At 37.6% G+C, this 25,632-nt stretch overlaps 2 protein-coding genes across 2 annotated transcripts in view; one reads left to right on the top strand and one right to left on the bottom strand.

Moving 5' to 3' along the window:
- On the top strand, positions 1-24,502 carry LOC113235681 (cationic amino acid transporter 2-like). The gene is made up of 15 exons (XM_026471523.1): positions 1-72; positions 6,179-6,318; positions 7,328-7,488; positions 8,986-9,114; positions 9,649-9,810; positions 10,181-10,285; positions 11,016-11,182; positions 11,286-11,405; positions 12,484-12,581; positions 14,062-14,201; positions 15,639-15,741; positions 16,523-16,641; positions 21,780-21,925; positions 22,279-22,387; positions 22,670-24,502. Exons 2-15 carry the CDS (start codon positions 6,224-6,226, stop codon positions 24,208-24,210), a joined length of 3,195 nt encoding a protein of 1,064 aa, XP_026327308.1. The 5' UTR covers positions 1-72; positions 6,179-6,223; the 3' UTR covers positions 24,211-24,502.
- Positions 24,503-24,811: 309 nt separating this feature from the next.
- The window catches only part of LOC113235861 (metabotropic glutamate receptor 2-like), a 159,170-nt gene continuing 158,349 nt past the window's right edge, over positions 24,812-25,632 (bottom strand). The window contains exon 25 of the mRNA XM_026471784.1: positions 24,812-25,008. Coding sequence (XP_026327569.1) covers positions 24,900-25,008 — 109 coding nt within the window. The 3' untranslated portion in view covers positions 24,812-24,899. The remainder of the gene's footprint in view (positions 25,009-25,632) is intronic.

Raw genomic sequence — 25,632 nt, 5'->3', positions numbered from 1 at the left:
AAACAAAAAAGTGTTTCGTGTCTTGAAATGGATATAGGATAGTCCAGTCTTGAATTGTACTCGTAAGCTTAGGTAAATAATTCGTGTTTCTCTTTTTTTCTTTGTGACTTCATTCGATTCTCTCAAATCACTCTTACCACTCCACATTCGACTACACTAAACAGTTCACGACTAAATGGTAGATTTTTCGTAACGGTGATGGCACAATGCAAACAGTCATACAGGTTATAAATACTGATTGCGTCTAGGTGAAAATTAGTCAAAACAAACTGATATGCCCGTTAAATACTGTGGACGGTAACCTTGAGATGAAACAATAAAATTCTTCAAACATATCTAAAAGATTTCCTTATCAAGCGTCAAAAAACGGTGTCGCAGAGTAGCACTACTAATGAAGTTTATTCCTTGAAGCGCGGGCGCCGATTTGCGATTATTTTTTTATCTTATCATTTGTTATCAGCACTTAGTTGCTCTGCAGCATTTCTGCTGAGATGTAATGTTTTCTACACGTAGGTACTTTACTTCTGTTTCACTAATCTTAGTTTTAAATAGTGATGGAGCCGACTTCAAGGTACGTATGCTAAGCCAATGTTGCCTTACTGTATCTGGGCTATTAATCACAAGTTAATCAACGCTATTTAAAAGCACGTGGTTTCGAATATGAATTACAACGCGAACAAGCACTTCTAGAGTATTGAAACACGTGCAATGCATCGCAGTAGAAAATTATCGTTTGTTTTAAGAATGAAGTAGACTCAGACTCTACCATCGCATTGGATTTTTGTTGTTGTACCTACAGTAGATAAATCTACATGTTTACCCTATCGAAAGACGTGATTTGCGGATATGCGGACGCGCGAGCCTATGCGGGTTGCAGGTTTGACACGTTTCCCAAGGATTGTGAACCGTTTTCTTTCACCTGTAGGGAGACGTAATACATGGTAAACATTCACAAACCACAGTGATATTGATAGAACCGTGAATCTAATTACGTCTTGTGCTGTAACTTGTGCCCAATTCGTTCCATAAATGAGTTACTTTCGCATGAAAATAAGGTAGCCAGACAACTACTGAAGCATCGTCTGCTTATCAGTATTCTACAGGATATATCACGGAGTGTGTTGCATGAAATCATTCCGCCATCATCATCAATCATTCTATCATGGATCGAGGTACTAGATGTAGACTGGAGTTTCACATATTACTCAAGATTCTCACGAAGCGTTACGTTTCCACATTCATATGACGTATGTATGCCACTGGGGTGGAATTCCCTGCCTGTAAAATTGTTCTCTGAGTTTGAGCCTTTTCAAGGCAAGAGTGAATTTTAGTGTGAAATTTGGCGTGTTTACTACGTCGTCGATCTCGTCGTCACTTTTCATTCAGATGGAAAAATAGGAATTTAAATGACTCTTTATTGCAATGTAGTAGATACCAACCTCTAGGCCTCTTAAAAACGTCATCAACGTGGTTCCAAGACTCAGTTGGAAAGTGAGTTTTGAAAAACATTTGCAGTGGTAAGGGGTCATGGGATATAACATGATGCTAAAGAAAAGTGAAGGAAATCTTTTGGACTGTTAGAGAAACCAATTAGGAGAAATTCAAAAGAAACTAGTTTAACTATACACATACTGTCGTTTTTACAATATTAATAGTTTGAAATTTATATAGACTTACTGTTCTTATGGTAAGCAAGGCAGCATAATAGAATGTTGTTTTTGAATATGTATTTGTGTCTAAGATAATTTGTTTTTTTTTTCTTTACGCACACCGACACACACGTACATATCTACACTTTCCCGAGTTGGTAGGCAGATACCACAGCCACGATTTTGATACACGTTTCGCATCGTCAACCAGTAAGTATCTGTAATTATGCTGGCTCTCCCAAGCGTCAAATTTTTGATGGGACATAATATTTGCAGTGCCACTCTGAACGGAACTTTAAGTAGCAAGGATCTTAGTGGTTGCCACTGCGCATGTCATCCTAAGACATAAGTTGACAAGTCCCATGTGCCTGTAATTTCACCAGTGCCCTTACCCTCCGTAACGTACTTTTACATCACAAGGTAGCATTACTTCCCTGGACGAACTCTTTTCATGAGCCCTATTGCTACTACATAAAATATACAATACATAAAATTGACATGTTCTACGTGCCTGTAGTTTTGTCAGTACATTTATCCAAACAAATATTATAAATGCAAGAGTAACTTTATCTGTTACGTTGTCACGACTGAACCGTTGAACCAGTTTTGGTGAGTTTTAGTGTACATAGGCTACTACGAAGTCACGGGCACCAGGTACTTATGAATAACATGGCTGTTTTGTAGCAGAAATAGGTACGGCGGCAGCCAGCCAGACGGTATCAGCAGGAACTAAGACATCTTCCATGAACAAAAGTTCCTAAAAGTAGTTCTGATAGACTTAGTTAACACCCCCTGTCCAATATTCTTCACACGGCGTTTTCCTTGAAGTTTTCACGAAATGTAGGTCGTGTGTCGCTTTACTAAACAATAATGATTCATGGAGTACAGTCGCGTGCAATAAAATGTATACGTTCACTTATTTCAAAAATATGTAAACATTAGATATTTGAAAAATAAATCACGACATCGTTTTAAAAATTGTATACTTTTATTTCAAAGAAAAGTAAACAAACTACAGCCTGTGTCTTTGCAGAATCAAGTTGTGATATTATTAATTGTTATCATTCTTTTGTCTTCAATTGTAAAGTTCAATAATTACATTTTATTGCAAAGTAAATATAAACGGTATTTATTTATTATAGTAATGAATATAGACAACATTAACATTGTCAAAACAAAGAATTTCTTTAGATGCTATATTATAAATAGCATCCAAAGAAACTAGTTGTTTTGACAACCACAGATTGTATTAAGTGTTTATTTTTATATTATTGTATTAAGTGTTTATTATAATTAAGATTGTACAAAATTTTATATCGCTCACTTGCGACAAGACGACGAAATTTGAAGTGACTCTGACAAGTCTTGGATTTTAATGAATCCATTACGGTGGACACTGCTCACAAGTTCTGCGCTTCGGTAGTCTTACGCGCACGGCCTTTGTTTTTACGGAAATCTACGCTACCTTCCTCGCCCCCACCGTTTGAGCCAAAGATATACGGTTTTCCTCTGAATTTCGTGTCTGCAATTAATTTATTTCGATAACTCGTAAATACTTATGTCACTTGCGCTGCACTACATCGACAAATGGATATGGGCATTTCTCCTAGAAGGGCTAAATTCCCTGACTTCAGTGGTCGATTTTTTTTTGCGCGGGAAGTAAGTTGAGCGGGAAGGAAAACGAACTCAAGCTTATATAAGATTCCGTTATTTGGGCAACCAGATTCTTAACAAGTAATGACATATTTGATCCACCAAAATCAGAATAATCTACAAAAGGCATAATTTTTGTATAAAATATTATGAGAAAGGCAATAAAAACGTTCAATAATCTACAGAAACATTCACTAATATGACTAACTATTCAATCAAGCTTTAAAAATTAAAATTAATAGAATGAAAGAAGAAATATGTATAAATCAACCAGGATGACGCAAACAAATTCCACGTTATGATTATTAATTAAAAGTAGTTTTCAGTTCAGAAATTTTAGAACGCAATCTGTAGCTACAAAAGCACGTTTCTAGCACGTTCCATCATCTGCTTGATCTCTTTGATTTTTTCCATTTTGATTTTTCTTATCCATTTTCGGCGGGAAGCCGAAGTAATATAAAATTGTGAGAATCGATTATAATAACTAAACTTATACGATGATAAAATTTATATGAGAAAAATGTATAAAATTCTTGCTTTTCAAATAAAATATGGCTTCGATGGCAGTTTTATTCGACTTCGGTGGAAGCTTTTCTGAATTCGGTGGCATAAAATCCACCGAATCCAAGGCCACGGGATTCAGAAAATATATATTTTTTTCTATATTACTCGTAAACGACAATACTTGTATAACCAATGAATTGTTATTATATTTTAGTCGTTACAGCACATTATAAAAAATATTACATACAACCATAAAATTTAGTTCTTGAAATATTTTTTATTAAATACACCGAATCCAAAAATCAACCTGGACCAAATCCACCGAATTACGTATTTACACGCAAAAAGTCCTAAAATCGGCAACAAATCATCCACCTGTTCTCTCCAGTCGCAAGGGCGTGATGGACGAATAATTTGAACGAATTGCGAAGCTTCTCATATGCTTCACTTGTGATATGTAGCGTGATTAGTAACGACCACCGGATTCATAAGCCTAAGACACGCAGCAATCTTGGTATTGTGATAAAACGATTGCCTGGTTTATTGTGAAATTACAGATTAAAAGTACTCTCATCTAATTTATTATACGTGAACTAAAGTGTAATATTGATATACGGTTTAAATTTTGAGTAAAATGACACTTTGTGTTGAGGTCTGCATTCGGAACACGCCACCGTTGTCAGGTTTTAGGCATTTCGGATTATTTTCATATTAGTTTCGAAAGGTTTATTGTGAAGATTTTGTGATCTCCAGTTACCTTACTACCTTACATTACCTATTTCTACCGCCAAGCAGTAATGTCAGCGTTACTACGTTCCGGTTTTGAAGGGTAAGGGTGCTGGTGAAATTACAGGCACATGAGACTTGTCAACTTATGTCTCAGGTTGTCGGGCGCAGTGACAGTGTTCCTCAGATCTTTGCGATTTAAAGCTCTGAGTGGCACTGCAACTGTAATGGACAGCTTACCATCAGTTATATAGTTATGTCCGCCATTTTCAGTTTAGTAAACCTTTCAAGAAATAAGATACTTACGCACTTAAATACTAAGTCTAAATCAGTAATAGGGTGCCCAAGGTACTGGCATAATTCCTCTTTGTATGATTATTTAGTGTAGGTGAAAACGAGGTACAAATATTTAAAAAGTTAATAAAAAACTTTTATCATCATCAACCGTTGGTTACACAATGGTTAGCCGTAAGATAAGAGTTAACTGAGATTGTTATCGCTCTGTGATTACAGATATCACACTACTGTGTGTTGTTAAAACTGTTAACTACCTGCTCAACGTGTGATTTAACAAATATAATATGTTTTCACAATTTTCCTATAGTGATTTCGAGGAGGCACTTCTGCTGTATTCTGTGTATCTAGACCAGTGGTCGGCAAACTCATTAAGTATCGATACTAACTGAGCATGAATTAAAATTTTTCCCGTTCTGAATCGGTTCTTTTGCGCGAGTCCAGCGGGACATTAGCTTTATTTCTGAATTTATTTTCGTACTAACAAAATCAAAGCCATTCGAAAAACGTAGATATATCATATACTATTCGTGTTCTATTTAGTTTAGTAGATATAACAAAATTCTTGCAAAATTTCGAGGTAAGTTTGTATTTTTTTCTGTCGTGAAAATTTCTGGGAATCGTGTTTCCACGCCGTATACGAATCAGTGTTTATATCCCCAATTTCACTATATATTTTTTCCAAAGTGGAAAGTTATGGGCAATCAAACAAAGTCATTTGGGGTATCGACTCATAATCAACACAGTCAAACATCAAGAGTACAACGATTAAAATTTCATTTGTGAGCCAAATTTAAGTACTTATATAGGGTACGTTGTTATGAATTAGGGTAGGTATTCCTAAGCTGTCTTTTGCTAAAAATGTCCTCAGACTCCTTCCAACCTTCTCTTCCACACTGTCTTGTATAATTTCATCGGTATCGGTATTTTGTGGAACATCCATATTCGAGAGACCAAAAGGCAGCATGTGGGAAAAGCAGGATTTGCTGACCTCTGCTTTAAACAAAAGGACCTTTACTATTTTAAATGAAAACAATGGAAGTTTTTAGTTAACGGAAATTCTATTCAAACTTTTTGATAATGAAATTTTCTTCATGAAAAAATAAGTCGAAGAGACGGTCAGCTGACAAAACAGACAACTTTTGAAAAGTCAGCTTTCACTCAAAAGTCAAAGCAAGCGACATTGGAAGACAAAAACGATTTTTTTTAATTCATAAGTGATTTATTATGAAAATAATTATTATATAGGGAAACAAAACATTTTCAATCAATAAGCGTTAACTAAAGAACACATTCCTTTGCATTATAATAAGGGTTCGTCATCACGTATGTGAAAAATTGTTTCTCATCAGGTCTTAACCAAGAGCAGTCCAGATGTGTTAAATCGCTAGTGACCAATGGCTTTACGTCACAGACTGATCAACTTCAAGAACATCCTCAAGAGAAAACATCCTTATTCAGAGGAAGATATCTCACAAACAAGATGTCGACGGTAAGAGTTTGTGTTACTCAAAACGGACAAGAAGTATAATCTACGATCATCGTCGTAGCCAGGTTGCCTAGTCTGCTCTTTGCCGTTCATAAAGGTCGGATTAATTCTGAATGAGGAAAATTTAATGTCAAATCCTTTGATACAAATAGTGTGAGTGGCCAATGCTTGTTTCAAGTATAATAGACCTAAATAAACACTGTTAATTCTTATAATTTTTTTTTATTTTTTTGTTTCCTAGGAGCTCGCAAAGCATACAAAAATATACGATCAATTTTTAAATTTTGATGAAAATCATTAATATTGCTTGTTTCGAATAGATTACACCTATATAAAAAAGTTTCTTCTAAGAATTCTTATCAATTTGTCTCTACTCAAATTTTTGTTTTTGGGGAAATTAGTTAGAAAACCCTTTCTTAGTTCTCCAAGGTGAAGGGATGGGTCCGGATTCTTTTTTAGCACAGATAGCTTAGGTTTTAGGTGGCGGCTCTCGTTTTCAACAAATTAGCTTCTGGCACTCTGGCCGCTGCCGCGCCACGCTTGCTTCGCTCGCTCGGCTCGTAATGCCTTTTCATATAGTAACCTAACCTAAACCCACAAAAGGAGATCGAACTAATACGGAAACGCACACAAGTTCACTGTATAACAAAAGCGATAAAACGATCGAAATTTGTAATTGTAATTTTAAAAGCGCTAAACTCTTAGTAAATAATAATTTTTCCCGCAAAATTTTCTCGTTAATTATCGGCCGTAAACGAAAAATTGTAAGTGTAAAAAATGTCTATTTAGATCTATTCTACTTGAAACAAGCACAAATTTTTTTTTTTGAAAATAATTGAATTTTTTTAAGTCCCTTTTCCATAGTGCCCCCTTTTGTTCAGTCCAATCGGCCAATGTACTGTAATAAGCTCATGATGACGAAACAATGGTCATTATTGTCACATCCTGTTTATTATATACCTTTCCGTATTTCTTTGGTATATTATGGTGTACGTCATGTTTTTCTATACAGTTATACAAGATGTCTGACTCGATGGGATCTGACGAATCTGGGCTTAGGCAATACTCTGGGCATTGGCGTATACGTGCTGGTGGGGTCAGTTGCTGTACGAGTAGCCGGACCTTCAGTCGTACTCTCATTCATCATCGCTGCCGTCGCGTCCTTGCTTGCGGGTGAGTTGTCTTACCAGTTACAGCCACACAGAAATTATTTCAATGAAGGTTTTATCAGGCTGAACTATAATAGATTAACGTCATAAATAAATATCGAGAATAAATAGATTACTATGAAACCATAGGCACCGACATAATTAAATGAATTAAGGCAAGAAGCAGGCCATACAGACTACGCGGGCATCTCGTTTGTTCCGTCCTCGAACCTGCAAGATGTGGAAAGATCTTCCTCCTGAAGTATTTCCTTTGCACTATGCCTTGAACCTCTGCAACTGCGTAGAGATGTTGCATCGCTTAGCGCCTTTTACCGCATGTACCATGGTGAGTGCTCTGAAGAGCTGTTCAACCTCATCCCCCCTTCCCCGTTCCTGCTCAGAAGCACGCGTGCTGGCCTTCGTAGTCACCGTTTCACTACCTGCCCAATTCCATCGCGTACTAAAAGGTTCGGTGGCTCCTTTCTCTGCCGCACGGTTGACAAATGGAACTCCCTTCCGGCACATGTCTTCCCTCCCTCTTATGATATGGGGTCCTTCAAACGAGGCGTGAAGAGGCATATTGTAGGCAGGCAGGGTGGAGGCGGCTAGTGCAGTGAGGATTCCATCGCTGCACTAGGTTCCTTCGCGTTTGGATACCACTTTCCACTTAACATCAGGTGGAGTGGAGTCATTTGCCTGTCATGTATAAAAAAAAAAAAAAAATGACATGGGGTTCTTCAAAAAGCGTGTTTACAGGCTCTCAAAGGCTGGCAACGCATAGGCAGCTCATCTGATGTTGCAAATGTCCTTGAGCGACGATGACCACCTCCCATCAAGTGGCTCGTCTGCTTGTTTGACTCCTTCTTTACATAAAAAAAAAGAACTAACGATGACAAAGTTGTCTCGTTGTAATCATAAAGGGAAAAGACTGTTACATTTCATGTAACAATGTAATTCCTCTATCAAATCAAGTAAAGAATCTGAAGCTAATTATTGACTCAGGTCGTACGTGGGGTCCCCAGGTGTCCGACGTTTGTTGCAGGGTAACAAACACACTAAAGCTCTGTATAGGTTTAAGCACTTTCTTCCCGTTAAAACCAAAACTCTCCTTGTTCAGGCTCTGATATTGCCTGTACTCAATTATGTCGATGTGTGTTACAGTAATATCTCTCAAGTTTTTTTGAACAAGTTAGATCGTCTTCTCAACAATTGCATTAGGTTCATATTTGGTCTGCAAAAATATGACCACCTCTACTTTTCGACGTCAAGTAAATTGGCTTCTCATCCGTGAACGCAGATCCTTAACAATTTTAACCACCCTTTTCTCCATTTTGTTCCATTCAGCTGCTATATAAATTATGTTTATGCTGTATTATGTTTATTTTATTAAGTGTAGCACCAACCTTTTGTTTTTTTTTTTCTGTTTGGCCCAACGGTTGACTGGTAGAGAATTCCTTATGGCATTAAGTCCGCCATTTGTACATTATTGTATTATGCAAAAAGATTAATAAATAAATTTCAGGTCTGTGCTACGCAGAGTTCGGGTCAAGAGTGCCGAAAGCTGGATCAGTGTACATGTACACTTACGTGACTATAGGAGAGTTCCTCGCGTTTATGATTGGATGGAACTTGATACTGGAGGCTGTATTCGGTAAGTTTCGCGCCGGGTTTAGAAAACTGATCATTACCTTCAAATACCTAATTGGGCGTTTCTTTACTCACCGATACAGATCAGACACAGATAATCAGTTGACGGTAAATTCCTATGAAAACTATGCAAAACAATCATGCTTAATGATTTTATCGGTGTCGCATTAGTATAGGCGACGATATGACATCGTTCCCTCGATCTGCTTTTATGCGTTGTGTGTGTACAGTAGTAACAGTCAGTTTATCAATTAACGACAGTGATTTGAATTACGTAGTCAGAAGCAGCCAGATTTAGATACCAAGGTATATTTCATAAATAATCAGATTCGATGCTAAATAAAATTTCTTTATCTCCTCTTTAGAACATTGAATTTGAACCTTTTTCGTTGGCAATTGGAATAAAAACTTTAATTTATATTAGAATTTTATTATATTACTTTGAAAAAGCCGTTAATTACAACACAGAAAAGAAATGCCCGACTGAATGCGCTCATACAGCAATCTTCAGTCCTATACCAAATAAAAATTGTTTTAGGTACTGCCAGCATCGCGAAAGGCATGAGTACCTATTTCGACGCGCTCTTAAATGGGGAGATGTACGAATTCTTCATGGACATGGGGTCGTTTAGCGTCAAGCACCGTTGGTTATCCACGTTCTTTGATATGTTCGCTTTCTTTACAGTTCTTGTGTTTGCGTGTGAGTCCCTACAGTATTTTTTTTTTGTTGAAAATATTTTTAACAAATTTTTCACCACACTTATCGACACGCAATTGCATTAAGTCGGTCAAAAAAGGGTTTATATCCACGTAATAACCGCCCGTCCAACGGTTGCACGACAGCAAATGCTGCACGTGGTGGTAAATCGGTCGTCTCAAGTAGATTTCGTGTCCTTAAGTTTGGTTATTGCCTTATAAAGTAATAAAAAGTCTTCTATGACTCTGAATGTAGAAAATGATGTCATCTTTTGTAAACTAAACGAGAGTGAAAGGGATGACATTATTTTTAATAGGTAACTGAAATTCGATTAAAAATTTTGATTTAATGAATATATTTAATGCTGTGGTAGTCATAATGGCCTTTGGAGTGCGGCAGTCGGTGATAGTGAGCAACATCTGTGCCATCTTCAACATTGTCATCGTTACGTTCATCGTCATCGTTGGTGCCACTAAAGGTCAGTATTAGAATTTCTTTATGTTGTACGTTAGTACCATGATAATGGTTGAGTTTTTAGGACTACGAATGGTTAGCATGCACTATCATGTACCTACGTAGGTACATTGCTTCTATTTTTTTAATGTCCCTCGGTAAAGGTCATGTTTCGGTTGTCGTCGGGTTTTATTCAGTTGCCCTTTGCTTTTGGTACAGACTGCACGCGTTTAGTCGACTAAGAAGTACATAGAGTTGCCATTAATTTTTTATTTATTATACAATATGACAGATAATTTACAGCTTATACTTGTATTTTATTACAAGAAGCCGATCCGTTCAGGAAAGATAACAATTCCATCGATGGCGAACATACTAAGACAGCTATGTCAGATGAAGAAATGCTTTCAGATACGGACTGAATTGAAATAATTAATAACTGGAGAAATATTCATTTTTAGTTATATAAAAGAGCACACTTTGTTTACTTTATATTTTGGTTAACTTGCTTATTGACAGGAGTAAATTCAAGAATTCAAGAAAAAAATTCAAGTTATTATAGATTTTAATTAATGGACAAGGAAATTAATATTCGTGTGCATTCGGAAATCCTATGATTGCCAACGGACATTGCGAAAATAGAAGAACTGTAGATTATCTTCTATATTCTCATACCTCCCTATTTTCAGCTGAAGCACGTAATAAGGGTGGATACAGAAAAGCACGAAGAGGCTAAATGGCAATTTGTATTTTAGCGGACCCGGGGAATTGGCGTCTGACAGCCGACGAGATCGTGGACATAGAGTTCGACGCTGGCAATGGTGGATTCTTTCCATACGGCTTATGGGGCACGTTAAAGGGCGCCGCTGTATGCTTCTACGGTTTTGCAGGTTTCGATATAATCAGCTCGAATCATGATGAGGTTAGAGTTTCAAGTTTTCATGGTTCCGATTTTGCAACGAAATGGAACGTAACATGAATGACCTAAGGTTGATTTTGAAATTATTCTTGCCTGTGTATTATAGGTGGTGAAGGACCCTCGCCGTATCGTTCCACAAGCAATCATGACTGTACTTGGGGTAGCGCTCTTCGTTTATGTAATTTTGGCCACAGTCGTCACTTTGATGGTGCCTTATTTTGTATTGGTAAGCGAGTTCACATTCGCCTTTTTAACCGATTTCAAGAAACGAGGAGGTTCTCAATTCGTTTGTACTTTTTTGTGTGTGTTACGCAATTTATGAACCTTTGGAACCTTTTTCCAATAAAAAATAATCATCAAAATCGGTATTGGTCCCATTTAAATTTGAAGAAAATAGTCCACCTCTGGGGGTGGCAAAATAGACTGTGAATCCGGTTTAACACTCTTTCCGGTAACCGATTTTAATAAAACTTGGCAAATAGATGTGTAGGTAATTCCACGGATTTTTTGTAAAAAAAGTTTTAGGAATGCTTCTATCACTTTATTTAATGCACAATACTGAGTGGAAATTTAATACTAGGTATTAAGGTTAGCTAAATTAATCTTAAAGCAGTAGGGAAACGTTGTTAATGAGTATTTCCGACAGTAACAACTTTTCGTTTACAAAAATTTATAAACGCTTTGGTAAATAATAATAACGCACACACTCATAGCACTAGGGAAACTGCGTGTCGCGGGTGCCATGGACACACACATAAACAACCACAAAGTAAACCACTCACGAGAGAAATAAGTGTAGGCTATACAATACATTTCTCCCGGCCCGGGACCTCTGCGTGGAATTGTAACCGTTCGCATCGGCCACGGAGGCATTTTTATTTTATATAAGAAATATGTAAAAAAAAGCAAATTTTAACGAATAACAAAACTTCAGATGCGTAAAGCACGACATTTTAACCAACTACATCAATAACTAATTATCGATAACAATAAAACTTTAAAACCGAAATAAATGTGTGGGTACTTACCTACGCCCTTTTCTCTTATGCTAGGTAACGTCATACCTAAGTCATCTAGTTAAAAAAATTTAAAAAAGGTGGCGTATTCGCCTTTTTTGCTGTGTACTGCCGTATGCAAAACTAGGTACTTTTGTGACATTGTCACATGCGCCATTTCAACTAACGGCGGCAGAATTATAGAGAACTACTGTTTGTTTTTCATATAAGACAGATAATATATTCCCTTAATAAAGTAGGTATATTTGACATAATGAAAACATAGCACTCGAACATATGACATTTCAGGATACATCGGCGGCTATAGCTACCGTATTCACCTACATGAACATGGACTGGGCTCGTTACGTCGTCGCATTAGGCGGAACCGTGGGCATCTATTCCAGGTGCGTATATTACCGCTTTTGGGCCCATAGGTACCTATATTAATAATCATGTTTTATGTGCGTCTGGGCCAAGTTTTTCTGTACCTATCTACCGACTCGAGAGATAAGGTATTTTCGGACTACGAGCTCGCCGGCAAGGTCTTAGGTAGCGGTCTAGACGTGAGTTGCCCTTTAAGTCGGAAGCTATGTCCGGACATTGTCGCACGACATTGTTAATCCGATTTATAAGGCGAGTGTGTGCGGGCGAGTTGGTATGGGCCGACCAAGACGAACTTATCATAACCAAATTGAGGCCATGGCCCTAAGAAAGTATTGATGCGTGTTGATGAGGCGAAAGATGTGTGTCAGGACCGCAGCAAATGGAAGACTGTTGTCTCTGCCTACCGCAATGGGAAAAAGGCGTGAAGTATATGTATGTAAGTCGATTCGACAAATGAAAGTAAAAAATGATTTTTTATAGTATCAAGTGATGATAAGCTACACGCATGTCCATAACAGTTGCAGTGACACTCAGAGCCTAGCAAAGATATGGGGGGCACTGCCACTGCGCCTGTCATCCTGAGACGTAAGTTAAAAAGTCGCATGTGCCTGTAATTTCACCAGAACCCTTACCCTTCGAAACTGGAACGCAGGAATGCTCACATAACTGTTGGGCGGCAGATATAGGTAAGGTACTTCCCTGGACGAACTCTTTCACAAGGAGCTCTAGATACTGCTACTATGACTCAGGGTAGTAAGACTCTTAGTGGGTCTGTAATTGTTATGTACGGGTGTGTAGCTTACCACCAGGAGCACAGTGTCACTTCACTTGACATCATAAAAATAGCTGCAGCTGCTGCTGAACTCTCAAGTGATGTGTAATCAATCAATGTATCAATGAGTAATCGTTGACACGCCCTAAAATTATATTTATTCATAAAGACAATTGACTTAAGCAGGTTTTTTAAGACGTCGTTATTGTTTTTATCGTATCGATGGCACAGGCAAAGGTTTTACCAATCGGCGTAAGGTACTCGCCCATTGTTACCCAGGTTGCGCCAAACTTACAGGAAAGGGAAGGTACGTTGTGCGGGCAGGCTCCTTACGTGCATCCGTGATTAATTCAGACCCTGACGCCAGGCCCGGGACTAGGGTGGCCAATCGTGACAAGAAATTCACTGATGATGACAAATAACTCAAAGTACCTAAATATTCTAAAGGTCCACGCACATTATGGCAGGCCGCACTGCACCCCATCGTATAGCAACAATCTTCCTAAAACACTTTCGTACATTTTATGTGTAAAATATAGATATGTTACATATATATAATGTAATCACTACGTCTGTCTGTCTGATCGCGGTAAAGTCAAAAACTACTGAACGAATGCTGGTGCTGACTACATGGCCTGGGGCGCACGGAGGCTAAGACTGCAAATCCGCCACTGCCTGAATCACTGAAACTGCATTTAAAATACTTATTTGAATTTTTCACGTTCCAGCCTATTCGCAGCGATGTTCCTGTTGCCACGTCTAATGCTCTCGATGGCAATGGACAAATTGATGCCGCCGTGTTTCGCCTACGTACACCCTAAAAGAAAGGCTGCAATATTCGCCATCGTCATCCCTGCTGTTGTTATTGGTAAACATTCCGCGAACTTAAAAATAAAATTATTATATACGACGATCGGTGACAAAAACATAATCTGCCATCGAGTATATAACCAGAAATATAGACGAAATAAGAGCCATACATTTCTGGTAACTCATCAGTGATACGTCACTTATAAATGTCTACTCTCGTTTGCACTGAAATTACAAATTTGAAAGCTGAAATAGTACAGCGCCTACAACTGACCTGTGTGTACGTCTCTGTATATTCCAAAAAAATTCAGTATTTATTGTAATAAAGATAATATCTCTAACAATAGCGTGCAGTTCCATTCGGTGGTGTAGGAAAAACAGCAAAACATCTAATTACAAAACAAACGGAATCACATTTCATCGGTAATTAAATATGTAATTTTGCAATTTTCGTCCATTATGGCAAAGCTCAAGTGAACTGGTCGATTTGAAGTGAAACAATTGACGACACCCGTCAATTGTTTCGAATTCGGGTCGGTCAATCGGAGCGCAGTTGTCACAGTAATGATATGGCAGAATAGTTTCAAACAAATTAAATGACATTTCGTCTCTATTTCTGGTTATATACTCGATGTAATCTGCTAACTCGATCTGTACTTCAGTTGAGTGCCTACCTGCCTACCTAGGCATGGCAAAAGGCATTGGTTCCAATCCACCCAGAACAAAGGAATTTTTCTTTGTGTTTGGTCTTTGTATCAATAATAATCACAAACTAGTGAAGTATGTTCACTAAAATTTATGAAATACACAGGAATAAAATATCTTCCTCTGTGGTCGAACTGTTACCATGCTGGACTGCCACGCAGCCCACGCATTTTCGTTTCGATTCCCGGGACGGGAGGATATTTGAATGGCCTACATTTATTTATCTCATGAGTTTGGGTGTAATTTGTGATTGTCAAAGTGTGTGTCCATGGCATCCGCGACACAAGGTTTCCCTAGTGTGGTGCTGTGAGTGTGTGCAGTATTTTTTTTTTTTATAATATCAAGTGACGGGACGAACAAGTTGTGCGCCTGATAGTAAGCTGCACGCCTGTCCATAACATTTGCAGTGCCACTCAGAGCTTTAAATCGCAAAGCCCCGAGGGGCACTGCCACTGCGTACGTCACCCTGAGATGTAAGTTGAAAAGTTCCGTGTGCCCGTAATTACACCAGCACACATCACATTTCATCATTAATTAAACATTAAAATATTCGTCCATTATAGCAAAGCTTAGGTTATACTGCTCGTTTTGAAGTGAAACAATTGACGACTCTCGTCAATTGTTTCGAATTCGTTCTGGCCAATCGGAGCGCATTTGTCACCGCAATGATTTGGCAGAATAATTTTCAAACAAATTAAATGAATTCTGGTTATATACTCGAAGTATGGCGTTCACCTGTAGTCGAGTAAATAACCCAAGTATTTTATCATTTACGTTTTATGTGTTTCAGCCGTAATCGCCAGCGTAATGGACATGGACCAAATGATCCTATTCATGTGCGTTGGCACGCTCTTCTCGTACACTGCCGTTGCTGCTTGTGTCGTCGTACTAAGGTACATAGTCAAATATCAAAAATGTATTACATGCAACACCAATAATCGCGAACCTATACTACTCATGAGGCAAATGGGTCTTATATCACTGTTAAATATCAAGCTATTGTTTGCGCTGAAATCACAAATTAGAACGCTGAAATAGTACAGCGCCAACTGACCTACACACAGGTCACACGTCTCCGTATATTCCAAAAATATTCTATATTTATTGTAATAAAAAATATTCTGTATTTCTTGTAAAAAATTGCGACGACACCTGTCAGTTGTTTCGAATTCGGGCTAGTCAATCGCAGCGCAGTTGTCATCGTAATGATTTAGCAGAATAGTTTTCAAACAAATGAAATGACGTTTCGTCTCTACTTCTGGTTACATACTCCATTCCTCAACTGAATCTTATAGATTTTAGAGTACCCCGTCAAATTAAAAGATCTTGGAATATACTTTTCTCAATTAAGAAGTCGCGGAAAGAAGACCGAAGTGTTTCGTTGGCAATAGCCTTATTAGGCGATCATGTCAGACGTACAACAGCAGGTTCATGGATGTGGATATTTTCTGTAATTCGTTACCAAAATTTAAAAGTCAAATTTAAAGCCTTACTATAATTGTTCAATATTGACAGTCCTTAAAATTTCGTTATCGTTAGGTTCTCGCCGATTGTTGCTCAGGGTACGCCAGATGTATCTACAAGAAAGGTATCCGTCGTGCGGGCAGGCTCCTTTCGTTCACCCCAGTTGAGGCACACGTCTTAAGTTGTTGTTTATCTTACGTCCGTTTTCAGATATCGCTCAAAAGACGTAAATGTGAAACCTGGTTTCTTGAAGCAATTATTCGGATGTGGAAGTCGCACGCCCTGCCGGATGTCTTCGCGATGCGCTAACTTCACTCTGACAATGTACAGTGAGTAGATATTTCCGAAAGCCTTTACACATGATCATCACAAAAAACATGTCGTGATCTAATTTACACGGCGTGGTGGCGTGGTATGGCCATTTATACTACTTTGCCGTATCTCTAAAGATAGCAAAAAGAAGCTGTTATAACGTTCCAAAATGATACTTCTAAATATTTATTTCATTAGTAAGCAAATTACTTACGGAATCATCGAATTTATTTAACAATATTCAATCGAACTGCAGACTCTGAGAAGAATGACTAAAATTTCTAAGTTGCTTTTGTGCATAATAATAATAATGCACACATCCATAGCTCCGCACTAGAAATCCTGTATCGCAGGTGCCATGGACACACACAAACAACCACAAACACCCAAACTAAATACAGAAATATAATAGGCCATACAAATATTTCTCCCGGCCCGGAATTGAACCCGGTAACCCTGTATGGCAATACAACATGGTAACCGTTCGGCCACCGAGGCTGTTTAAATAATAATAATAACGCACACACTCAACATAGCCCCGCACTAGGGAAACCCTGACTCGCGGGTGCCATGGACACACACAGACAACCACAAATTGCACCCAAACTCACGAGAGAAATAAATGCAGTCCATACAAATATTTCTCCCAGCCCGGGAATCGAACCTGGGACCCCTGCGTGGCAGTCCGGCATGGTAACCGTACGGCCACAGAGGCAGTCTAATATTTATCATATACAACATTTATTTCAATATATAATAAATTAGTAGATGCTACGTAAAAGAGGGAAACTGATCACTTTCATGGCAGCTTCTGAAGTTGTATAAATATCTTTTGTATACTTTTTGCTCCACGACAGTTTTAAACCTTGTTTAAAGTCTAAGATCGTTTATTCCATAGGCAAAATAAATTTACACTTGAAAACGTCACATTTACATAACATGACATTAAGCTAATGCTTGTTCACTACGCTGACTTCCCTGAGAAGAACGAGCAAGAAACTCTTTGCTCTTTTCAAATAAACATAAACGCTATGGAATACACTTTGAATCAAATTTGTATGGATTCTGGAGCCGTGTCGTCTTTATCTAATACGTAGTCTTCAATTTTGTAGTAAGACGTTTCAATCAAAATATTTTTAATGTAGTTTTTAAACTTAGAAAATCTTAATGTATGCTCCGGAATCTTATTGTAAAATCGTATACAGTTAGGAAATGAAACTATTTTTCCGGATTTAAATCGCGTATATTTGTATACAGTTCCCCATAAGAGTCGTTTACCTTCTTTAAACGAAATCGTGGTACCATGAGTTTGGACTTAGCTCTAAGGTTAATATTATGAATATCTTCTTTCTTATTGAAATTATGTATATTTTTACGGGCATATAAAATATTTGAGTAAATGTACTGTGATGCTACCACAGTCATGATACCAGTCTTCTTAAACTTTTCTCTGAGAGAAAAGAGTCTAGACGGTACTCAGAACGAATCGATCGTTTTTGCAATACAAATATGACTTGAATATCTGCCGCTTTACCCCACATGAGAATCCCGTAGGACTATACTATGGAAGTACCTAAAGTAAACTAGTCTAGCAGTACTAACATCGGTAAGCTCAAGTATTCTGCGGACTGCGTATGCAGCGGAGCTTAAGCTGCTGGCCAGGGAAGATATATGTGGAAACCATTTAAGTTTACTATCTAAGGTCACTCCCAAGAAGACTGCTTTATTAACAAGGTCTAACTTTTCTCCGTTTATTTCTATGCTTAGACTAGTCGATTTTACGTTAGGTAATTCAAATTTAACACATTTTGTCTTCTTGGAAATAAGAACGGTCCAAGTTTTGAGCCCTGCGGAACACCCATTTTAACCGGAGAACCCAAAGAAGTCACTCCATTTATGTCTAATTTCTGAATTCTGTAGTTGAGATATAACAAATTCCGACGCCTTGCCATTTACATCGCAATATTCCAGCTTCCTAATAAGAGTAATATGGTCAACGCAATCAAATGCCTTTGAGAGGTCACAGAAAACACCAATAGCGTACAGGGACCTTTCCCAACCATCAAAGATGTGTTTTAGAAACGCTACCCCCGCATCGCTAGTCGATCTACCAATAGTAAACCCGTATTGTTCACTACGAAAAATATGATTCCTACTGACAGTAACTGAGTCAGCATAACCTTTTCGAATATTTTACTTAAAGCTGGTAAAATTGAAATGGGCCTATAGTTGCTATGATCAACTTTTCTTTTGAATAAGGGTGCTTGCTGTATTTCATTAAATCGGAAAAACACTTTCGTCAACGCACCTATTGAAAGCTACAGCTAAATGTGGGGAAACTAGATCGATAACTGAGTCTATGACTTTAGTTGATATGCCCCAGAGATCTTCAGTTTTTTTAACATGTTTTGATTTAAAAGCTTTTATGATGTCTTGTGGATTAACATGACGGAAAATAAATAAACTGCCACAATTTCCATTAGGAGATCAAAAAAATATTTTTTTAAATCGATGTAAAATATGTTTAGTGCTAAATAGTAATTTTACTACAGACCGCTGTAAAGAAAATAAGGCAATGAAATGAAAATGAGGCATTTTTTATAAAACTTTATATATTTAGGAGCTTTGATCGTTATTGAGCATGTTACATGCCTACACCTCACGCATACCGCTGACGGAGCGCTTTATTTCAACCTACTTATTTCTTGCATCAACGTACGACGGCCACGAGCTGCTGACGGCGTGCAACGTGACCGCGCAACGCATCGCCCGTGGTACTGGATGATAGGAACTACATAATTAGCTTATCCACTCCAACAAAAGCACGTTTATCCTGTACAGGAAATCAGTATAACGCAATACAGGGAAGTTACCTAACTACTATTCCTAAGGGATGTTCGCTACAGACGGCCGACTTCACTATCACAAATGTCGACGACCGCACCATGAGAGAAGTTTTGAAGATTGTGAATTTACCTCACGACAATCTGAAAGCAATAGAAGCCCGCAAGAGGATGATCAAGCTCAACTCCACTGAACTGCAGACTCTACGCAAGAGTAACACCGAAGATCTCTCGACCACACCACAATACCGGTATATGCGATCGTGTTAAGTGCAAGTACTGGCATTGGTCTTGTCCTAAGATCTTACCTAAAGAAAAAAATTTCGACGCCGCTTACCTCAAAGAGTGAACCGGAACCCGGAATCTATGCTGAAATACATGAAGACAGGAAAACTCATAGGAATTCAGATATATCAGCGCTATTTTCCCGAAACTCTGTCAAATAGTCGCTGATCTAAACGTGATCGCGCAGCGCATCGCCCTTGGAACCAGGAAACGGACACTTTTCATTCTAATATTCTAATATCGTCACTCATTTGTAATTTTAGATTTACCTAATACTTGATTGTGAATAAAATTATTCCGAATAAATAATCTTATGAAATATTTGTTTTTTTTTACATCCTTCGACTGCAGCTTACGTAATTAACATGTTAGCCCCATTAGAAAAACAGTACATCAAGAAAACACTTAATAAAATCCAGACAGATAAATCAAAATACTACCTAACTAAACATGTAACAAAATCTCCGCGGCGCTACATGTTGGCTCCGACAAAACAGATTGAAATCACCCAACATTAAATGTACGGAGACCAGCCTGTGCAAATAACCGCGCCCTGATAGGTTCCGTCCGAACACACTCCATGAGCAAATGACATCATTTGCGTGTCCGGATCGAAGCCTATGCGCGCTGACAATTTGACCCCTGCTTAACTTAACATGGTGAAACTAAACCTCGTGTCCCGAGGAGGCTCACTCTGCATAGTCTTGTACTAGATTTCTTTTTCCTGGGATCTCACATCGAAATATTATTTCCAACGAGAATGGAACTTGCTCTTATAGCTTGCCACTTCAGAGAAGTCAGGCACAATATCAACCTCAGGCCCCTCTGAAGAAGCTGCAGTGACTTACTGGTCCGCTTCCACTTTCCCTAACAAGCCAATATGTGACGGCACCCATTGCAATCTCAAGCATCTCCCACTAGTCGTAACATTAATTATTTGTTGTAAAATTTTATAACACACCGTTTGCCATAAGTGCGCCGAGCTATATGTGGAATGGTCATGATTACCACGTTTTGACAAATTAACGTCTGGACATACGACAACGCCTCAGATATTGCATATAACTCTGCCGACATTATATTTACACTAGACGTGATTTTAAAACCTGCCCTCTTATTATTAAGTGGGTCGAAAAACTGCCCCTATCTTACGTCGTATCCTCACCGCACTTAGGGTCGTATTCCAGAACTACTCAATGCTCAAGTCAGGATTTGAGCAGACTTGAGTATGATTTCAAGCACTGGAAATACGACCCTAATGGCAAGGACTTGAGTATGATTTCTAGTGCTTTGAATCATACTCATGTCCTGACTTGAGCATTGAGTAGAGTTCTAGAATACGACGCTTAGAGGAATCAGTAAATATTTTTAAGCCAACCCGAATACGTTTCTTGCAATTCGAAAATTACATCCATGCGAAGAATATCACTATTATAAGTACGTTAAGATGAGGCATTTAAAATCAATGTTACCTCGGCTCGAAATAATTTTTTTCCCGTACTGAATCGGTTCTATTGCGCGTGTCGGACGGCAGGGATACTGTCTTTATTTTAGAAGTGATTTTTTTTTTACAAACGTTATTAAAGCCATTTAATTTATAATGATGAAAAATGTATATCGTATACTATACGTGATCTAGTTAGTTCAGTTGATATAAAAAAAAATTGGTAAATATGTAGTACGTATTGAATAAAGCGGTTTTCTTGTATTTTCTTTTCTATCGCGAAAATTTTCAAGAATCGTGTTTTCACATACGCTATAAAGTTTTCAAATAATTGATACAACACTCCCTGTTATGAGGAATCAACCCAAGCCATTTGAGGTTGTATCGACAGGGCAAATAAAATATGTTAATTATAAAAAACGACGACAGGACTCAATACGTTTTCCGATTGCGTCATTTTTAGCATTCTAAAGTAATTTTTGTAAAAACATCTAAACTCCAAAATAAATAAAAATCTTCAAGTTCCTTTACCTCTCACCAACAGACCCGGTATTCTAATTCCATCTTTTGGTATTGTTTCCAGTAATAACATGCATCGCAACGAGTCTGATATTAAACTACGTGACTGCATATATATACTTAAATATTGGATTGCACGTGATTATGGTTGCCTGGGTGCTGATTTTGACGGTGCAGCCACAGGACAAGGCGCATTTACCGCCATTTAGGGTAATGAATCTTGCATCTAAACTTTTGCACCGAACTATCGTTTACTAGTAGTTTGGTTCACGCGATTTTCCAACAATAAGCCGTGTAACGGAATTCAGGAGGTGTAGCAAAGGGGTGATTCGACGGTGAAATAAAATGTACGTGGTTAAAGACTGAGCGTAACTGGAAATTTTTTACCCAAGGAAATTTCGGTACATTATTATGAGCTATGCTTAGACTCTAAAAACATAGAAGTCGAAGTAAATGGTACGCAACAATTATTAATATTTCAGGTGCCTTTGATGAGATTCCAAAACCTTACTTTGAAGTGCCAACCTGGAAGTATCTGCACCATTTTAATTATATATTTCCAGGTTCTCTTGGTTCCTTTAACGCCATTGTTGAGCATCTATACTAATATTAATTTGATGATCTTCCTCGACGTGTACACATGGATCGTAGTGGTCATCTGGGTTATCATAGGTAAGCGTACGGACAACTACAGGCCAATACATTCTGAACCTTGCCATCCTAATAAATTTAAATTAGTTTCTGTTCACCGTACTTCATGTTAGAAGTAACGATTATTAATTCACAAATTCAGGGTCCCAATAGTAGCTTTCGGTGAGTACTTAAATTGGCCGAGTTAAGATTCACAGAATTTCCAGAAATTGCCGGCATTTCCTTTTGAAATTCTGCTTAATAAAATACTAACACCAAAACTTTTTTTCACGCTGATACTTTGATGATTGTTTTCCTTTTCAGGTATAATAATCTACGTAATATTTATGTGCGCAGTTTCGAAACAAGAACGTAACCATTTTCGTTCACAGCAGGTATTCTCAAGACAGCAAGTCCACAGTAATCTAAGCTCGTTCAAAGATGTTGAAAAGAAAGGAAATAGTCCTAATTTAAATTCAAATTATAATCAAAATAAATTAGAATTAAACCGTATGATTAATACAAATGAAAACAAAATAAATGAAGAGAAACCTAAAGAGGAGCCTGAGCCTAAATTCGAATCGCAAGAAATGTCTGATATGAAAGAAATCACAACAGCAAATGATCAAGTTACAGTAGAAATAGATTTAAAACAAAAGGAAGCTAAAATAATTGACTTGCTAGATCAAGTACTACAAGCAGAAGAAGATAGTTACGTAGAAATTGTAAGCCTCAAGGAAGAAAATATCGAAGATAAAAACATGGTTCCTATTCCTTTAATCGTTGAACCAATACCTCATAGAAAGTCCTTAAGCGATCTTTCTGATGCAGGGTCTGATGCATCATTAGGAAATCAAGTATTGTCAAAGTATGATGTAATAGCACAGGTACATAGAGAAGACTTACCTAAGTTAAATGAAGATGTTGAAAAAGAAACAAATATTATTGAACATAATGGAGAACACGAAGAGCTGACAGCTTTTAATGATAGTGAAACAAACTCTAGAACAGATGAATCGGGATATTCAGATACTATTGACAAAAGTGCTTTGAACGACTCTACAGACGATGCCAGAGAAGATATCCCATATATACCTGAGCCGCCTCCTTTTGATGAAAATTACTTTGCCCAGTCCTATTTTAAGACATCTTATTCGGTTCCTTCAAGATCTAAAAGGTCACCATCCATCTTAGAGCCCGAAATAGAAACTAAGCCCAGAGAAAGTGTCGAGTCAAGCAACTCAAATGATGGAATTATAGTTTTTGGCAGTGATAGACAAGTTAACTTTATGTCAAAGTTGAGCACTATTTTCAAACATAAGATGGAAGAAAACGATGAAGTTAATTTAAAAAGATCGAATTCTACAGGGAACATGAGGGCAGCACAAAACGTGACGATTCCAGAAAGGCCATCAATACAACTAGCGTTGAAAAAAGAAATATTAGCCGCCCATTCATCGCCCCGTTTGCGACCAGTTACGAGGCCCAATTTGCAATCCATTACGACGCCCAATTTGCAACCCGTTGAAACGCACAATTTGCAATCCAATGCAACGCCCAATGCTGAAGCAACAGCAACAGAGACTGAAGATGTTGAAGATGATTCTATGATGTCCAGAGAAAACTTGAAGTCTAAATTAGAGAATATTTTTGCTGCTGGTGGACCGAAGCCTCCAAAATCAAGACTCATGAAGTCTAACCCTCCTACCCCGGAAGAAGCTTACCAAACAGACGCATCAAGCGTGGAAAGCATTTCCAAACTACCAAAAATGGAAAAGAACGATACTCTCAAACGCCAGAGAGACAAATTTGGCGATGTCCTGAACTCGTTTCGTTTAAGTTTAAATAGTGATGATGCAGTGTGAAAAATGGTTGTTAAACCTAGTCGAATCGTAAATGAATTGTGGATATTATTTATGATATTATCGGCTTAAAGAGTTTTCAGAGTGCAATATGTGCAAAGAGCTGTTATATTATATAGTATACGGGTATGAATACCGACACAACAAGAATCTTGTTGAATGTGTCTCTGATAACATTTAAAAGCGTTTATTTAATTTTCTGGCACGTTTTTAATTAAGACGTTATAAATAGACTTGTACTAGGGTAAGTTGTACATACGTTTGTATTAGATACGCAACTCTTTCAAGACTGACGTGTGATGACCAAATAAGGGAATGTTGCTGTTATTTATGTGAATAAAGTTACTGTAAAATAGATTATGTTCCTGTAGATTCGAATTTCATTTTTTTTAAAGTTCATCACAGACTGTACTCCCAATTGATTTATTTAAAGGTAAGTGGAGTTTAATTGAGCTAAGTACTTTCGGCCAAGATTCCCCTGTTATCGGTTGCTGAAGCAAAAAAGAAAGGTGATAACCAAGTAAGAAATGATAGTCGTACCTGCCTTAATTGTTTTTGTGTTTGCAAATAAAATACAACTTACAGAGAAAAATTAAATGTATTAAAAGTTAAATTTAATAAATAAACAGTTTAATAACAAAATCACCGAATGCAACACACACATCGCGAACGAGGAAACGTCGATTCAAACATCACGCTTTTACTTGCGTCTCCTTGTTGTAAAGCACTTTGATATATTCTTCAATCTCCATTCCTTTGATACACTTTACCAACAAATCGTCGATTATTTGTTCTGATACACTGCAATAGATAATTTTTTTAGTTACATTTGGTCCCTCGCCCTGTTGAGGAATTGAAAAAAAATAAATTTTTTGTCTACTATAGCATTGACATTTATACATAATGTATAAATAAATGATATCAATACATAATATATCACCACTTCAAAGACCTTAAAGTACAGGGTAAAGAGCACGTCAAGCTAGACACAAAAGATTTTAATTCTACTCTTTGCCATTTGAGATGAAAATGAGAGATGAGAAGAAAATGTATGATAGTTTATTTTACCTTTGGTACAAATTGCCCAGGGTGTACCTTACAGACATGTAAAGTACACCCTGGGCAATTTGTACCAAAGGTAAAAAAGAAAATTTAAATAAACACCATGGCCGTCATACATATTGAAAAGTACCTCTAAAACTTTTAAAAATAGGTAAGTATGCCCAAAGGAATGATAATAGTGAGTATAAGAGTCTATGGTAATTCTAAATTGGGGCCGTAAAAATATTGTATCCAATCCATCTGGAATTTGTTAAAATTTTAACTAGAAACTATTATTTTCTCCATATCGCCTACATAAGCGCGCTTTTTCTTCGAGGTTAAAGCTAAATGCTCTTACTCGTACGAGGCTGGAAAGAACTGAAC

Source organism: Hyposmocoma kahamanoa, unplaced genomic scaffold (assembly GCF_003589595.1).
Source record: "Hyposmocoma kahamanoa isolate Upper Pololo Valley unplaced genomic scaffold, ASM358959v1 88, whole genome shotgun sequence".
Lineage (NCBI taxonomy): Eukaryota > Metazoa > Arthropoda > Insecta > Lepidoptera > Cosmopterigidae > Hyposmocoma > Hyposmocoma kahamanoa.
The sequence above is the reverse complement of the archived record's forward strand: the minus strand, read 5'-3'. Positions and strand labels throughout refer to the sequence as shown.

Bases quoted from the DNA above. Each gene is read 5' to 3' on its own strand.
- LOC113235681 (XM_026471523.1), top strand. From the start codon at position 6,224: ATGGCTTTACGTCACAGACTGATCAACTTCAAGAACATCCTCAAGAGA. The intron at 7,489-8,985 runs GTGAGTTGTCTT...AATAAATTTCAG, and splicing joins CGTCGCGTCCTTGCTTGCGG to GTCTGTGCTACGCAGAGTTC. The intron at 11,406-12,483 runs GTAAGCGAGTTC...ATGACATTTCAG, and splicing joins TGGTGCCTTATTTTGTATTG to GATACATCGGCGGCTATAGC.